At 40.1% G+C, this 19,105-nt stretch overlaps 1 protein-coding gene across 1 annotated transcript in view; it reads right to left on the reverse strand.

Annotated features, from left to right (window-relative positions):
- Positions 1–19,105, reverse strand: part of cped1 (cadherin-like and PC-esterase domain containing 1) — a 329,222-nt gene that overhangs the window by 207,977 nt on the left and 102,140 nt on the right. The window contains exons 8-10 of the mRNA XM_028813109.2: positions 17,221–17,293; positions 13,669–13,836; positions 6,995–7,099 (exon numbers count right to left, since the gene is read on the reverse strand). Coding sequence (XP_028668942.1) covers positions 6,995–7,099; positions 13,669–13,836; positions 17,221–17,293 — 346 coding nt within the window. The remainder of the gene's footprint in view (positions 1–6,994; positions 7,100–13,668; positions 13,837–17,220; positions 17,294–19,105) is intronic.

Below are 19,105 nucleotides of genomic sequence, written 5' to 3' on the forward strand. Positions count from 1 at the left end.
ACAGGCAGCAAACACTAGTTTCCTCGTTACATTTGGGTTATTTTTATCAAGAGAATCTGAGAAAAGAAAGTATAATTACTTATAAAGTTACAACTAAGTACCGTAAGAAGGTAGTAAAAGTATATTTTTATTACGAAATTTGAAAATGAACTAAATATGGGACATTTGGGTGTCCCTGAAGGGTCAGTACGGGACAGGGGACAAAATTATCAAATATGGGACATGTCCTGTATATAAGGGACGTCTGGCAACCCTAAACCGTAAATATTGTAGTTGCCAGCATTGTCACCCTAGAGATGGGCGGAGGCTGGACGGATGATTGACAGCAAGGTATTCACTGGTGTGATGAGCTCTGCTTTCCAGGAACCCCTGGAGCTTTCTCGTTATACCTTTCAAGTCCAAGAAGGCTTGAGAAGACAGGTGGAGACTTCCATGGAATTATAAATACAGCCTTGCTGATGATAACAGGGGAAAAAGACACGATATGAGATGCTGGATGACGATCTGTAACACTGCGAGAATGGAACAGCCTGCTTATAATGAAGTGACTTATTTTTGAAGGGCGTTTGCGAATTTGATTCTGAAAGAACAAATGCAAAAATGAGGAAGACGGGACAAATTACTGGTTTGAAAAGGCTATGGCTCTGGAAAAGAAACTATTTAGGTGTCTATTAGTTTTAGTGTTAATTAACCTAAGGCATCTACCAGAGGGAAGTTTTTGCAACAAGTGATGGCCTGGGTGAGGTAAGACAGTGGTGATTCATTTGACATGGCTCATGACATTGAATGCATTTAGGTCTGTAACAGATGGATGAGTTCACCTCACAACACACTATAATTTATATTGGAGTGGACCATTGCTGAACCAAACCAGATGACAATAGAGAATTAGAAGACACTTTTAATTTGGTTTTGAAGAATTGTACTAGGATGGGCTGGGAAAAATTTTATTTCTTTAACTAGATTAAAAATAACATCCGTTGCTGAGCCTTCTTAGTGAAGGAAGTGGTATTAATGCCCCAGCTGAGAGTGTTTGTTTTAGTTAAGTCCAAAATTTGAAGGATTTCAGTTCCACCATATTGACCATAGAATCATTAATTTCTAGTGAGAAGGGTGGTAACTGCTGTTTGCAAAAGTCAATTACCATTTCCACTGTCTTGGTGGCATTGAGTACCAGGTTATTGGTAGGACACCAAGACACAAGATGAGTCCCCTCCTTTCTATATGTTGTTTCATAACCATTAGTAATTACTATAAAAATGGTGGCATCATCAGCAAACGTAATCATTTTTACCGAAATGTCAGTGGATCTAAAGTTATTGGTGTACAAGGAAAAGGGTAGTGGGGAAAATGCACCGCCTTAAGGGACATCTGTGCTGATATAGAGACAGTTTGAGAGGTGAGATCCCCTCCAAACACACTGTTTTCTGTTTGTCATTTACAGATAGAAACTTTTGGGTCAGTTTGTAGATACTTAGTTAACCACAGTTCAGGGACAATAGGGACAATGCTGAACTAGACTGCAAATAGTATACCTGCATATGTTCCTTTACAGTTCTAGCATAAAATGAAGGCATGTGCTTATGGCATTGTCCACAGATCTCTTTGTCCTATTCAAACTGGTGTGGGTGAAGTTGAGGAGCAGTAATAGATTTAAGATGAGTGAGAAAAAGGAGTTCAAATATTTTCATTAGAACTGATGTAAGTACAATAGACCTGTAATCATTGAGGCAGCTTATTTTATCTTTTTTAGGGACTGGAATGATAAATTAAAATTTAAAGCAATTTGGGACAGTGCACTGTGTTAGACACTGGTGTTACGCACGCGCACACGCTTCGGAGACAGTCGACAAAATCCACAGTGAGACAGAACTCTACAAAAGGGTACTAACCTCTCTCTCTCTTTTTCCACAGAAGCAAAGAAGAAAAATAAACTGCTGTATCGCAGAGCCAAAATGGCCGACTTGTCTTTCCGTCCCTCCTCGATGATGTCACGAACAAGTCGGAGCCAAGACGTCACTTACCCCCTTTAATTTCTTGTAGCCATTTTGATTCTCTGTATAAATACCCCCCTATTTGCAATGTTATTTTGTCAAATGTTTGGTTGAACCTTTATGTTTCAGCATTATTTTGACCTGTCCATTGGACATTATACAGGGCAGTTCCCCAAAACTTTATCTGACTGGCTGTCAAATTTTCTTTCTATTACAGATGGCGTAGTTGGCATGGATTATTGTTCCGGTACCATGTCGGAGGAGCAAGACCTGAACACCGTCCTGGGCACTATCATGGCCGAGCTTGGGATGGTCAAGTTACAGTTGGGAGAGACTCGGACCCAGCTGGCGGAAGCAGAGGCTTGTGCAGCGGCCATGGTAAGGTCGGAAACTGCCCGGTCTCTACCCCCTCAATTAACTTATCTCACAGAGGGGGACGATGTACAGTCATATTTCCTAATATTTGAGCACAGTGCCAGGTGCAATACATGGCCGAGGTCAAAGTGGGTGTACATACTAGCGCAGTATTTGAAAGGGGATGTGCAGAGGGCCTGACTGAGGAGCAGGTCGCTGAGTACACAACCCTCAAGTGGGAGGTGTTCAAGAGCTATGGCGTATCGGTGGCTCAGCAGGCGAGGGACTGGCATGAGTGGCAGTTTGACCCCAAGAGGGCTATAAGAACGCAGGCCTTCAAGGTCTGGAGTAAGCTGGGGCGTTGGTTATGGCCAGATGTCAATTCCGCCCAGCAAGTGGTTGAGCAGCTCGCCTGCAAGACCTTCGTGACTGCCCTCCCAGACAATCTCGACCAGCAGGTCCACCGGCAGAGTTATACTACCATGGACACCCTGATTGAAGTGGTGGAAAGGCACTAGGCGGTCTGTAAATTAGGAGAGTTGGTGGGGTCTTCGCGCCAACCTAGACAAGTACATGCCCCTGAGCCCATCTGACAAACCACAGACACTCCGACTAAAAGAAGGGAGAAGACATACAGCCCCCCCCCTCCCCTCCGCTGTTTCAAGTGTGGAGGGATTGGACATATATTTCCAGCATGCCCGGCCGAGCCAACAGACTGCTCACACAGCAAGGGAGAAAGGTACTGTGCCCTAATGAACCTTTTGTCTCTTCCTTATACAGGTGTTGTTTTGGTGAATAGTCAGAAGGTCACCGTGATGTTTGACTAGGGGAGTAACATCTTCATTGTTGCTTGCCCCTTTGTTCTACCGCGACAGTGGCTACAACTTAAGACCAGTCTGAGATGCATACATGGGGATACCCGTTTCTATAAATCCTCCTCATATGCTGTACTACCTAATCCACCTTATCCCATAATATTGGGGCAGGACTGGTCTGACAGTATAAGCAGTAAGAACACAACGCCTGTATCTAAGGTGGGTTTGGTGATGGACAAGGATAATACCGGTCTGACTGTGTCCACGCTGTGCTCGGCAGTACCTATGTATCATGCTTTGACTTAGTATGACAAAGCAGAAGGGCGGCCACAACCCCCTGAGGCTCCGCCCACTGAGGTCTACCCAGATCCCATACAGGAAATGGCTTCTCAGTTTCGAAACATGCTGTCCTCATTTAAGAAGGAGCAGTGGACTGATGATTCACTAAAAAATGCTAGAAATGCGGTGGTCTCAGTTAACGGCCACACTTCCGCCAATCCCAATCCACGATTACCTTACTTCGTCATAAAGAATGAACTCTTGTACCGAGTGACAGAGCATGCGGGAGAAGTGAGGATATTACTGCTGATTCCATGTGCCTTCCGGAGGCAGGTCTGCGAATTAGCTCATTCCCATCTACTAGGAGACCATTTGGGCACTGAAAAAACCCTCGATTGTATTAAGTTACGTTTTATTTTGGCCAGGAATAAACAAGGAGGACCGTTGCTTCTGTGCTTCGTGCCCGGAGTGTCGGCTGCACCAGATTCCCTGCCGGGACCGTGCTCCTCTTGTTGATCTAGTAGGTCTCCTCAAACCCTCTGCTCATGGCCATAAATACATTCTGGTCATTGTGGGTTATGCCACTTGGTATCCTGAAGCTGTCCCTTTGCGTTCAGCTAATACAAAAAATATTGCATGGGAACTAGTAGGGTTATTCGTTAGGGTTGGGATCCCCAAAGATGTTTTAACAGACCAAGGGACTCCCTTTACCTCAGAGACGTTCAGGGAAGTGGCCAAGTTACTTAGAATTCTTCCCCAGACAGAAGGGTTGGTAGAATGGTTTAATCAGACCTTGAAGCAGATGCTACGCAAGGTAGTTAACGAGGATGGGAGAAACTGGGATCAGTTACTCCCCCTCGTCCTTTTCACCTATCGGGAAGTCCCTCAGACCTCTACTGGGTTCTCTCCTTTTGAATTATTGTGTGGAAGGCAACCATGAGGTCTCCTCGTCATGCTAACAGAAGGTTGGGAGGAAGAGGCCCTTCCCTCCTCTAATACATTGGAGTATATCGCGCAGTTACATGATAGATTGGCTAAAATCAGACCGGTCCTCAAAGAACACCTAGAGAGTGCTCAGACAGCACAGGCGCTGTGCTATAACAAAAACACAACCCTCCTGGAATTCCAGCCAGGTGATCACATTATGGTGTTCATTCCCTCATCACATTCTAAATTATTGGTCCTACGAAGTCAAGGAGCGTAAAGGGCTCATTGACCATTTGGTAAAACAACCCAATTGTCAACCGACCAAACAAGTGTATCATATAAATCTGCTGAAGCCGTGGAAGGACAGGGAAACCAACCCTTTCTCTGGCCAGCCCCGCTCCCTTTATGCGGAACATCCACACCTTAACATTGGTTCAGATTATCTTGGAAACAATGACAGGAGCTGGAATCAATGATCCTGTCCATGACGGGAATACTTAATGAGCAACCTGGCCACAACGACCTGGTTGAACGCGACATTATTACAGACCCAGGTGTGGTTGTACAAGAGAGACCCTATAGGCTTTCTGAGGTGAAACAGGTGGAAGTGGAGCTGGAAATCAGACGAATGCTGGAAATGGGAGTGACTGAACCAAACCACAGCCCATGGTCCAGTCCTATTATTCTGATTCCAAAACCTGATGGGTCCTGGAGGTTTTGCAATGACTTCCGGTGATTCAATCAGATCTCCAAATTTGATGCATATCAAATCGAGTAGATGATTTGTTGGAGAGGCTCGGTGACGCTCAATATATAACGACTCTTGACATGACGAAGGGGTACTGGCAAATTCCCTTAGCGGCCTCCGCCAAAGAAAAAAACGCCTTTAGCACACCTAGCGGACACTGGCAGTATACGGTACTCCCATTTGGCTTGCACGGGGCACCAGCGACTTTCAAACATCTGGTGGACACTCTGCTATGGCCCCACCAGGCCTACAGTGCTGCCTACATGGATGATGTCATCATCTTTTCCGACACCTGGGAGGAGTATATACTGCGGGTGAAAGCGGTGCCCTCAGCAGTAGCACAGGCCGGACTTTGTATCAATCCAAAAAAATGTTATTTCGGTTTGAGAGAAGCCAAATATTTGGGCTACCTAGTGGGCGGGGGCTCCATGAAGCCACAGTGTTCAAAAGTCGAAGCCATTCTCAATTGGCCCCCTTTGGTTACCAAGAAGCAGGTACAGGCATTTTTGGGATTAGCGGGTTACTACCCTCGGTTTGTCCTGCGATTCTCAGAGATGGCTACACCCTTGACGAATCTGATGAAATAAACAGCACCCGTGAAAGTGGCTTGGGAAGACGCTACTGAGACAGCATTTAGTGACTTGAAAACGGCCCAGACATCAGCACTGGTTCTAAGAACACCTGATTTTTCTGTTCCTTTTATTCTCCAGACCAATGCATCGGACACCGGACTCGGAGCCGTGTTGAGCCAATGCAGTGACTGTGCTGAACACCCCGTGATATATCTGAGTCGGAAACTATTGGATTGCAAGAGGAGGTATGCGGCAGTGGAACACGAGGCCTTGCCGATTAAATGGGCGGTGACCCACTTGAGGTACTACCTGTTGGGATCGGAGTTTACCCTAGTTCCTGACCATGCCACTTTACAATGGATGGTGGTGCATAGGAACTCTAACCCCCGTGTTACCAGGTGGTTTTAGACCTCCAACCTTACAGGTTTCGGGGTGCATTGCAGGCCAATGCTGATTCCCTCTCTTGTGGTCACGACCTTTCGGTACAGAACGTCCGACCTGGTGGGTTTGGGCTAAGGGGGGGGGGGTCATGTCACACACGCACACTTCGGAGACAGTCGACAAAACCCACAGTGAGTAGACGGTCGTGAGATGGAAGGCTACAAAAGGGTACTAACCTCTCTCTCTCTTTTTCCGCAGAAGCAAAGAAGAAAAATAAACCGCCGTATCGTGGAGCCAAAATGGCTGATTTGTCTTTCCGTCCCTCCTCAATGACATCACGAACAAGTTGGAGCTAAGACATCACTTTCCCCCTTTAATTTCCTGTAGCCATTTTGATTTTCTGTATAAATACCCCCCTATTTGCAAAGTTATTTTGTCAAATGCTTGGTTGAACCTTTATGTTTCAGCATTATTTTGACCAGTCCATTGGACATTATACGGGGCATTTCCCCAAAACTTTATCTGACGGGCTGTCGAATTTTCTTTCTATTACAAAAGTTAAAGATGTCAGTGAAGAGAGGAGCAAGGTGGCTTGCACAGTGTTTGATTGATGAAAGTGAGAGAATGAAATTGTTATTCAGGTTAGCTGCATGTGCTTGTGGTCAAGATTGTATTTTGGACAGTAGGACATTTGTGAATGCTGATAATGATGTCCTTCATCAGCTGTCAAATGTCATACAATCTGTATTTTAAGGTGGACCAACGGCTTGTTATGTGCAAAATTTCATGAAAATCAATTCAGCCATTTTTGCACAATTAGCACATAAACAAACAGACATCCAAATGACTTATGATTTTATTTATATAGATCATACAATTACTTGAACATAGGAGTCAAATGACAAAAAAAGTAATATACTGTACCAATTGGAAGGGTCCAGGGTTTTTGACTTCTTTTAGAAATTGACTGAAAAAGCGAATATCTTCAGGAGTTAAGCACACACTTTGTATTGAAACACAGTCACCAGCCTGTATAAAAAAAGAAAAAGAATGTTAAATTAAGAGGAAATGTATTCTTTTTGTTACAATTTGAAAAATAAATGTATACAAGCATGGAAAATGTAAATAATAAAAATGTTTATGTCAGTTCCTAGATGATGAATTTCAACAGTGGAACTACAACAACCTGAATTCTCCTGGAATTCCAGCACTGTCTGTGATTCTAAAACTTCAAAGTCATTAGCTGTATGTGCCCACATCTTTCATTTGCCGGCATCAGACTGCAAAGATAAGAAAGGGCTTTCAGAAAAGCTCTCCAGTATGCAGAATAACTTTTCTGACAATTAGGTAATAAGCAACCTTTTGATTTTATTATAAGAAAAAAATAACACATTTCAAATATCACAGAAGGAAACGGCCAAATGATGACAGCCTGAGTCCACATAAAGGTTGCTTTCCTCTTGTCCTATCTCATTCCATCAGACATATAGCTGATTTCTCTCAGTAAGTATCACAGAGGGCTAAACTCGGTTGTGGCAAGTGCATGGTAGGAACCAATCTTGGAAGGAATCCCACAGTTCCACTCACACTAAGCTTATTTAGAGATGTGAGTTTGCCTAATTAATGTCTATTGACTGTGGGAGAAAAAAAATAGAACTTTTCAGAGAAACACATGGAGAGCATAATCAGCTACCAATTCCACATGCAGAACCACCTTGAATCCCATCAAGGTCTTGTGTATTTCAAATTTGAAACTTCAAAAAGTAAAACGTTTTATATCATTTAAGCCAATAAAATAAAGAAATCAACCCAGTTTAAGTTATATTGAAAAAAGAGTATCCAAACACATGGGTGCTGTGAATTTAACTGTGTTTATGACTTTTTATATCACATAAACCTGTTTCTTATACATTTAGAATATGTCATTTTTTAAAACTATTTTAGACTGTAGATTAACAAATACTTAGAAAATAGTGGAACTTTTCTACTTAGAATTACCACATGAACACACCTCAAGTGATAGCTCTCATTAGTACCTGCTTAGGTGCCTGAGTTTGTTGTTGTTATGTAACACTGATCTCATTTCTTTGTATAAAATGAAAAAAAAAAAAAATCCAGCACAGCCAAAAATGGCACCTACCAGTTTCATTGTATTACAGTAATGCTATACTGTATCTACCTAAATGCCACTCATTTTAATTTGTGCTTGGTATGGAGGAGTGGCACTGCTGACTCATAAAGCCAGTGTTGTAGGTCCATATCTCATGCTAGGTTATTGTATTTGTGAAAATTTCATGCTCTCTTCTTCTTGCATTGTCTGTGTGGATTTTCCTCTTGGTACAAATTTTCTCCTTAAAGACATGCATGTTAGGCCGTGAGTCCAAACTAGCTTTTTGTGAGTATAATTGCGGGTAAGGGTGTTGGTGGTTGCTGTCTTTCACTCATTACTGCAAGGACATGCTCCAGCCATGTGTGACACTAAGATGGATTACGAGTTACAGAATGTTATTATTGGCATGAGCAGTAAATCTGCAGTGACCTCCCTCAAAACGCTGACTGGAGATATATGTGAAAAGAACAAAGACAAAGGTATCATAAATGGTGTTTCTGAAAACCCATACATCACTAGAAGGCTGGTAACTTTTAAATGAATACTTGATCTTCTATGATTCATTAGAAATGCTTACATCTCTTTAGGGTGTAAGATCACGGTATAACAAACTGTAAGAATTTAATCAATTTGTTCAAGCCCAATGTGCTAGAAACTGAATTCCCCAACTTGCTGCAGTCCTTATGAGGTAGTTTTTAGACACATTGCTTTCTAGCCCACATCATCAAATGACAAAGGTTTTCAAGAATAAAGGTTTGGATGATGTCATGATTAGGCTTTTGCTTTTGATTTTCTTTTATAATATCTCCTTGGCCTCATAAAATGAATTAGACTTTTCTTTAGGGATTTCAGAGGTCAAAGAATCTAATGGATATATTTATTTTTGTGTGGATTCCTCTCAACAACTGTTGCTTTTCTTATGGATGCTACCATTCGGAGAGTTACTTGTAGGTAGTTGCTATGCCTTTGCTTTGTAAGCTTAGCTAGAAGTGGACAGTGTGTGATATTACCATGTCGAGGGTATAAATGTCCATATCACGCATTTCCATGTTGTCCTTTCCAAGGTTGTGGCTTCAGGACAAACCTTAAGTTATTTTTCCTTTATTGTTTTGAAAAGCTTTGATTATCAAATTACAGCGATGTTTCTTGACTACAGTTTAAGATAAACATTTTGGCTCTGGTATCATGTGTATTTACTGTTTTTTGAATTCCTGTCCTACCACTTGACTATGATTTTTGTTACATATATTTAGCTTTAGTTATTAGTTTGAATTCCTGGTTATGACTTGCTGCTTGTTATTTCAGTTGCGATTCACTTTGCGATTCTAATTCCAACTAAAATCTGTTCCTGCATTTTGTGGTCAGCATAGGTGAATTATTATAATGAACTCAAATTCAGATTCAAATTTTTAATAATAATAATAACAATAATAATAAGTTACATTTATTGAGTGCCTTTCACAAACCCAAGGTCGCTTTACATACAGAGTAAAAAAAAAAATTACACAGATGACAAAAGTTCGTAGAAGAGGAAACTTTTCAGTTGAGATTTAAAAATGCAGAAAGAGGAGCAATCTCAGAGAGACTGTGGAAGAGAGTTCCAGAGTTGAGGGGCTATAGCACTGAAGGACCTGCCTCCCAGGGTGGACAGTCTGGTGCATGGGACAGTAAGGAGATTACTGCTCGAGGACCTGAGAGAGCGACAAGGAGTGTAAGGAGCTAGTAGCTGAGTGAGGTAGAGGGGGGCAAGGTTATGTAGGGCTTTGAAGGGGAGAAGCAGAATCTTGAATTTAATCCTTGATGGATCCAGTGAAGCTGGGAGAGAACAGGGGAGATGTGAGCAAAACGCTTTGTGTGGGTGAGGACTCTAGCTGAGGAGTTCTGAATATACTGTAGCTTCTGTATAGATTTTACAGGGAGGCAAATGAAGAAAGAATTACAGTAATCAATACGAGACATTATGAAACAATGAACCAGAGTTTGAGCTTCATTAAAGGACAGAAATGGACGGAGGTGGGCAATGTTACGGAGATGATAGAATGAAATTTTGGAGAGATATATAATGTGTAGCTCAAAGTTAAGAGATGAATCAAACAAAACACCAAGATTTCTGACAACAGGAGCAGGTTTGACAAGTGTACCATCAACAGGAACAGAAAAATTGGATACCTTAGAAAGTTGGGATTTTGGAACTACCAGTAACACTTCAGTTTTATTGGCATTAAGTTTGAGAAAGTTATTTTCCATCCATGTCTTACGATCAGTGATGCAGTCAGTGACTGTGCTGGGAGGTGAATCTGTAGGGAAGTCTGTACTAAGATATAACTGTATATTGTCTGCATAACAGTGGAAGTTAAGGCCATGTCTGCGAAAAATCTGAACCAAAGGAAGGGTATAGAGTAGAAAACGTAATGGCCCAAGGACTGAACCCTGAGGGACACCACGTGACAAGTGAGGTGAAGGATTTATATCGGCCAAGTGTGACAAACTGTTGCCTATTAGAGAGATATATGATGTGAGCCATTTAAGGGCTAAGCCGGAGATGCCTACAGCAGAGAGACGTGACAGGAGGATTTCATGATTAACAGTGACAAATGCTGAACTTAGGTTAAGAAGGTGGAGAATATTAAGTGAACCATAGTTTGCAGACTGGAGAAGATCATTAACTACACAGAGAAGAGCTGTCTCAGTGCTGTACGAAAGCCTTACTGAAAAGACTCATACAATGTATTATCTAGAAGAAAAGTATGGAGCTGTGTAGCAACCACGCGTTCCATCACCTTAGCCAAAAAAGGGAGATGTGGTATAGCGGGTCCACAGCTCATGTCAAAAGGGCCAGTTTTAAATAAATAATCGACGCACTCGCGGCTTAGAGAGGGGGCATGATAAATGTGGCGGATGGTTCCCGGGGTGCTTCGTGATGCGGGCGATTCTCACTTAAGTGAACAGGTGAGGAGTCGTCCGCATCCGTATCTGTAATTGTTCCCGGGAGCTGTTGATTGCCACAGCTGATCCACGTCCCTGTAATATATAGAAGCACGAGGCGGCTAATAGGGGAGGAAAATCAAAGAAAAGAAAGACGGAGGTTTGCGAGGAAGAAAGCAGGAAGCAGTGTGGAGAAAGCTGGTGTGTGTGTGTGAGAGAGAGAGAGAGAGCGCGCAGGCTCGCAGGCAGCTGGGCAGTTGAGCCCTAGCGAGGTGTTTGGCAGACACCTAGGGCAGTTGATTGTGGTTGCTCCCACTGAGCATTCTGTGAGGAGCGGGAGTGACCAGCAAGAAGGATGGCTCGTTGCGGAAGACAGTGGGAGTTGTGAGACTTGGGAGATGGATTCCCCAGCGTGAGCGTCCTGGCCATTGGGGAACCTAAGTCTCAGTCTGGAGAGTGCTAAACCGAAGCAAGGGATTGGGAAGCCTTCAGACCAGGAATGGAAAGAAGGTCAGCTGCAGGTAGGGCAACTCTCCTGTTGCGAAGCCCGATGGGAGAAGCAGGGGAGTCGCCAGGTAAAAGAAGACACTGGGCTTTGTGTTTTTAAAGAATTGCTTCATGCCATTGTTTTAACCTCATTTTAAAGGATTTTTTTATTGTTTTAACCTGCACTATTTCACTTCTGTTTTTACTGGATTATTTATTGAAGAAACTGTGGTGCACTGCACTATTTATTTGGACACTTTGTTTTTGTTGTTGTTTTTAATAAAAGCACTTGGCACTTTTTTACACCATCCCCTTGCTCCATTTGTTGTGCCTCACTTCCGAGCTCATCGGTGACATTACCGACGGTGTCGGGTTCAGGGATCCCAAAAGCTAGAAGGGAGCGTGGAGCAGAACCAGCATCATCACAGGAGATTAGAGATTGGAGATATTTTTATTGTTTGTATATCATGAACAATGGGTTCATGTGAAATTTATCAGTGGGCGGCTTCTTTCAGTCATATCTATAATAGCACATTTTATTTGTTTTTTTTACATGTATTAAAGTTTCATGTGATGTTAAACTGCATGGCCCTGCATGCGGATAGACTTTTCTAGAGCTATTGATTGGATACATCAGATGTATTATTGAAGTAGATGAGGCCACATACAGTAAATGGTTCTGCAGAGGTTCGTTTTAGAGATGCTACACCTCAATTAACATGAATGATTTACATCCAAATGTAGCTAAAAATACACTAAGTAAGTATGTCTAGAAGAATGTATAATGTAATGTTATTATAGAATATTGGTCTTTAGTCTCCATGTTACAAGAAGGACATACATAACAGTGCTAGAGCCATTATTTTAGAAGTTCATAAGCTACAGTATGTGGGGCTGAGTTCTCATTAAAATGTTTGAGTACTTGAATTGTATAATGTTTCTTTAGATTAATGACACATTAAAAATGTTTAAACAAGCTTGAAAAAAAAATCACTTCTTAAATGCTTATATTAAGGATGCATTAAAGCAGAAATGAATATTTAAGCATTTATTGAAATTTTAAATTTGGTTAATGAAATCTGAATATAGCAGAACTCAGTTATCAGTAGGTTATCAGTAATAACTTCTGCTAATTCAATAACTCGAGGGTTCATGACATGAAAATAGTTAGTTACACTAACATGCATAAGGCGATTGAAAAAACTTTCAACTAAAGTGAGTAAATGAATTATGAGTACAATTTTAAAGTCTAATTTGGAATTTACTTTTGTAGGCCTGAAACTTTGAGCACCAGATAAGGGGCATTATGTTATGTAGGAAATAATCCAGCATTGTGCAGAAAGTTGTTATTTGTCACTAAAAGACTACTGCAAGTTGTAAGACGTTTTTACTTGTAGCAAGGGCAAGTTTTATATTTTTGACAGCTGGATGGAAGAGAAGAAACAATCATAAATGGAATACTTTATAACTTTACTCATTTTATTTTGCATAGACAGAAACGTTCATAACTTATATACAAGTACTCTATGCTGCATGACAGCAGGATGACATAGCGGTCATTATAGCTATCTAAAACATCTACAAATCAATATTCAATTCCTACCTTGGACACTGTGTGAAGTTTGAGTGTTCACAAGTTAATGGGTATGTGTATGTTTGAGTTTGCCCTAGGACTGTTGGACTGGTGCCCCTTAAAGGGTCAGATGCTGCTTTGTCTCAAGTACTGCCAGAATATAGTGGGCTCCAACTCATCAGTGACTCTGTTTTAAAAAATATGTTTTAAGGAAAGAGATTGATGAAAGCCTGTTGTTATTTGAAAAATACACAGTGAGCTCTACACTTTTAGGCATGCCTTTTGAATGCCCTGTGTTAAAATAACATTCACAATGAGTGGAGCCACAATGATATCAGAGTCTGACTAATAAAGTATTCAGACATTGTCATACATGGAGAATAAGGTAAAGGTGACATACAGTATACCAGCTTACTAACAAACGAAAGCTATTAATAGCGATAACTCGGCTTTACTAATCAAACAAGAAATGCCACCAAAGAGAGCAGAAAGATAATGTATTACCGTTTCTCCCACTGCTAAGCTGGTTTGCCTGAAAATGTTACGTAAGCTGCCATCATCCACGGTGCTGGGCAAAATAAAGTTCAGTGCATCCTCTATGATGAACTCTTTTTTTATTTGACCATCACCTCTAAAGTCTTTCAAGTCTTCTGAATCAAACTCACTATGTATCTGAAATGAGAAAAACAAACCAATTAAAAACATCACACAGAATCTTAAGGATCCACCAGGCATTATTGTAATTGAGCACCTAAAGCAGCACTGGTACAACCTGAGACTGAATAACCTTTGTGGGACTGAATACAGAAAATTTGCATTAATTTAAACAAACCTTTAAAAGAATATCATGCTCTAGGAACATCTTTGTGGTTCATCAATAGGATCTCATATTACAGGCATATTAAGACATTGGTTAATTTTGTTACTGTTTATAGTACATGCACATAATACACTGATTACTTTTAGGCTTTAAACCTCTTTCTTTTCAGTTTTACTTTCTATAAACTTATCCAGGTGAGCCCTGTGAGGGCAGTGAACTCAATTTTGCCTTGAGTGTAATGAGGAACAATTTGTACATTTGGGAAATGAGTCTAACTGAGTGAGCTAAAGAATAATGCAAAAATCCAAAAACATAATCCCTATGATGGTTCTAATAAAAAAAAAATCTATCTATCTATCTATCTATCTATCTATCTATCTATCTATCTATCTATCTATCTATCTATCTATCTATCTATCTATCTATCTATCTATCTATCTATCTATCTATCTATCTATCTATCTATCTATCTATCTATCTATCTATCTATCTATCTATCTATCTATCTATCTAAATCTCTTTTGTTGAATACTAACAACACATAGGTTGTCCATTTGGTCTTCTGTTGTAATGTGCATCTGATCCCATTCCCTCGCTGCGGCCTTTTCCTGTTCGGACAGTACTGCTAATTTTTGCCACTTCCTCTCAGTGTCACTGGTTGAAATGACCACTCTTATAGTTGAAGTGTTTTGCTGGGAAAATGTGGCATTGGTCACATTTTGGCCTAGTTTAGTGACTCTAGCCTAGTCGTGTCAGAGCGTTGGTTTCCCAACTTGTGTGTCGATTTATTGTTATTTTCACTCATTCATTGCCCAGAAGGCAAAGTTAGCAGTCATTAGCATTACAGCTACAAACATCATTCACCTGGTTCAAGTAAATTGCTGCTTGCTGGTGTATAATATTGCTCATCAGAATAGGTAGAAAAGACTAATATTTCTTATTTTTATATTTATTCTTGCTTAGTATTTGTATTATCATTTTTTTTACCCTTGTTCTACATGTTTTGCCTGTTTTCACATTTTTACCTAACCCTACCAACCAGGCAGAACAGATACACAGACACACACACAGACACTTGTCCTTTTATAACGGTGGATTATGATGTGGAAACAGTAGAATTGATCTCATTTTTCAGGTTTACTATTACTTTTTTAAGTTTCTAAGGATATACTGTTAACAAAACTACCTAAAGGATCAAATGGTTTGAAAAACAATCCTACAATGTCCTTGTTCACCCTCTGCTGACTAAAAAGTATATCATTAAAAAAAAAAAGCCTAGTTAGAAAATGGTGGAGTTTTAGCACCATCTGTTGGACATGAAGCATAAGGACTGCATATTAATAAACTTTCTAATAAACAAATTCAGCAGAATGCAGGAAGCAGACAGCAATCCTTCAGCAAGCCATTTTTGCCAGTATTTGTAGAGCAAGGGTTATTTATGTATTGATCCACAGTAATCTAATAAGGTGTTCATAATAATTATTTAAGAATATTTGAAATAATTAGTTTTTTTGCCCTGCGCATCCTGACTTACCAATATTAGATAACCCCTACATAGGATATACCGTTCAACTTGTCTTGAGGTCTAGTTTTGTTGAGCTTTTTGGGATCCCCCCCCCCCCCAATTTTTGGCTCTATAGTCTGCAAAACCCTAAATTTTAGGGCATTTTTGGACCATATTTTGTGCATAAAATTATACCCTTATGATAAAGAGCAAACCAATAGGTGTCTTCAGCAAAAATGATCAGAAGGATTTGAAGTCGTATATGCCAAATCAAAGGACCCCAGAAGTTTGCCCCCTAATAGAACACAAGGGGTCAAAGTTACTCCTTTTCACAAAGCTTTGAAAAAATGGAGCCAGTAAAATAAATAAATAATGTGAAGTGTCATTTTATGATTTTTCAAGGTTGCTGATGACAAATATTATATTTTTTAAATTGACTCTTTGCTGGTGGTCCCATCACTCTAGGAGCTATTCCCAGAAGGTTAAAAATGTAAAATTTCAAACATAAGCAGACAGGTTATTATCATTTTAGACTATTTCAAGGTCTGTGATTATGAATATGATGCTATTTTTCATCCTTTACTAGGGATCTAGCCCTCTATTGGACCTTTATCAGAGGGTGAAGAATGACAAATTTCTATTACTATTATTATTAGACTATTTAGACTTTAAATTTTTAAATTGATGCACACATTTTAATATTTCATATATCTGACACAACTATTCTTGTTTATTATGTATTTATACCCCATGAAGTAAATCATTACATTTTTTATGAACACCCCAACTTAAGGCAGTTTATGCTAATTCAAACTGTTTTCATTAAGATTTCAATGAACACACGGAGTGTACCTGTTTTATAGACTCAACCACATTTGCAGATGATCTTCTTCTTTTGGCCTCATCTGACAGAAGTCTATAGGATGCACTTTGATGTCAGAGTGAAAATCTGCACTTTTCAAATCTGAGATGATGAGGAAGGAGCAACTTCCTCGACTAGAGCAGTGTAATGCTGCATTCACACCAGACAGGACTAAAAGGAGAAATTAGCCAGTAAAGGGAAGTGATGATTGTATTCATATGCTATGGTAGATATGAGAGGCAGAAGTCAACCATTGGGAAATTTCACATTATTCCCTAGTGATGGCCCATGCCCATGGCCAATAGCAACAACCTTCACTTCCAGGACATCGATAGTCATAACCAAGATGGACAAGGGTGTGTAAGCATGCAAGCAAGATGTTTTAATGAAAATATGTGTAAAGTTTATTTAAACCAGAGAATTAAAGTGCAACAGCTCATTTCAATAAATAATTCACCTTAATAAAAGGTGTGTCTGTATATCTGTGTGTCAGTCTCATTGGTTTGTTTAGAAAAAAATTTAAAAAGTAGTCAAAACATGTAGAAGAAGGGTAAAAAATTAAATGATAATAAAAATACCAAATAAGGGTCTAAAATCTGGACTTGTATGCCTATTCTGTTGTCCATCATTATATACTGGGTACTGCAGTGTGGTAGCAACTTTCTTGAACCTGCTCAGGCCATGTGAATAAGTTTTATAGCTGTAATGCTAATGAACATAATGGAAAATCGATACATGCATCAGGAAACCAAATCCCTTTTACAACAATAATTCATTACATTTATATAGTGCTTTTCTCAGTACTCAAAGTGCTACCCACACAGGGATGTAATCAAATACAAAAAAGAAATACAGTAAGTAAGAACTTACCTTAAGAATCACAGGAATCTGAGTGAAATTATAACCAAGAGTAAAAGTAAGGGGCTGAAAACATAACCTACACCTGAAAAACAAATTAAACTTAAATGAGTCAGCATGCAAAACCAAGAAAAACTGTAATCCAATTTCATAAGATCAGGTTACATGTGTGTATGCCAGATGTAATCACAGAAAAAGGTAGAATTACTGCCACCAGAAAAAAAAAGCTGCCAAAGAATATAAAACAAAGTGGCGATCTTCTAAGAAAGATTGGCTAATGCAGGGTTAAGACAGCCTAACAGTTTTCCCTGAGTTTGAAAGAAAAAGAATGAGGATAAATCTGTGGCTTAATACAGAGAGAGGTGCTACGTACGTGCAATGTTTATAAGGTACAGAGCACAGTGAAATTGTTACTTCTATGTGCTAATCAACACGAAACACATCAACACTCTCTACTGCCATGATTGTTATTTACTTATTTAGCTGATGTCTTTACTTTCTACATTTGAGATACAATTAGGTACATTTCTTTTATTTTTCCAATTGACTTTCCAAGTGACTTACTCCTGATCACAAAGTGCGATTGGTGAGATTTGGGATTTGGTGAAGATGTGACAGTAGAAATTTGAACTTAAGGACCAAACAATGTCAGAAGGCAGCCATGAGCTGTCATTCCTTCTATGTAACAGCCATTCATGATGTTATTTTATTCTGCGTTAACGGACCTAATGTAAAAAACAGTATTTCCCAAATGTTGTTATTGACTTTCATAAAAGAAAATAACAATAAAAAAATAATAAAGATATTCTAATCAAATACAGATTGTCACAAAAGAAAGCAACAGTGTCAAAGGGAGTGCTGGAGCCTATCCCTGCTAGAATAGGGTGCAAGGCAGGAACAATCCCTGGACAGGGCACCAGTCTATCACAGGACAAAACACACACTAGGGACAATTTAGTGTCACCAGTTCACCTAACCTGCATGTCATTTGACTGTGGGAGGAAACCCACGCAGACACCAGGTGAACATGCAAATTCCATGCAGGGAGGACCCGGGATGTGAACCCTTGTTTCCTTACTGTGAGGCAGCATCACTACCACTGCACCACACCCATTGAATATCCTCTATTTTAATACACACTTGCCTAACCTGGACGGGTCAAGCAATGACCCAGTAGTAATAATGTGGTGATCAACAGCAAGATCAGAATTAACAACACAAAACTTCAGTTTATAAATAAACTTAGGGTGAAAAGCATTTAAATTAGCTTTACTTTAATAGTACATATTTAATAATAAAGTTCAGCTTATTAGATATTAGACATAACTTTATTTGTCCCTTTTGTGAAATTTGGCTTTTGAGAGAAGGTTATAGATAGATAGATAGATAGATAGATAGATAGATAGATAGATAGATAGATAGATAGATAGATAGATAGATAGATAGATAGATAGATAGATAATGGTCTGAACACTCACCAGAAGGCGGCACAGTTGCGCAGTGGTAGCACTGCTGCCTCGCAGTAAGGAGACCCGGGTTCGCTTCCTGGGTCCTACCTGCGTGGAGTTTGCATGTTCTCCCCGTGTCTGCGTGGGTTTCCTCCCACAGTCCAAAGACATGCAGGTTAGGTGCATTGGCAATCCTAAAATTGTCCCTGGTGTGTGTGTGTGTGCCCTGAGGTGGGCTGGCGCCCTGCCTGGGGTTTGTTCCTGCCTTGGGATTGGCTCCAGCCGACCCTCATGACCCTGTGTTAGGATATAGACGATGACTGACTGACTGACTGACACTCACCAGAATGACAAAAAAGGAAGAAAGTTTAAAAAGAAAGAAAACTTCTGACTTTGCAGTCTTAGTGAAGCATTATGCAGACATTGCTGTTGGTATAAAGCAGTCCAGT

The sequence above is a fragment of the Erpetoichthys calabaricus genome, chromosome 1 (genome assembly GCF_900747795.2).
Source record: "Erpetoichthys calabaricus chromosome 1, fErpCal1.3, whole genome shotgun sequence".
NCBI classification, from domain to species: domain Eukaryota; kingdom Metazoa; phylum Chordata; class Cladistia; order Polypteriformes; family Polypteridae; genus Erpetoichthys; species Erpetoichthys calabaricus.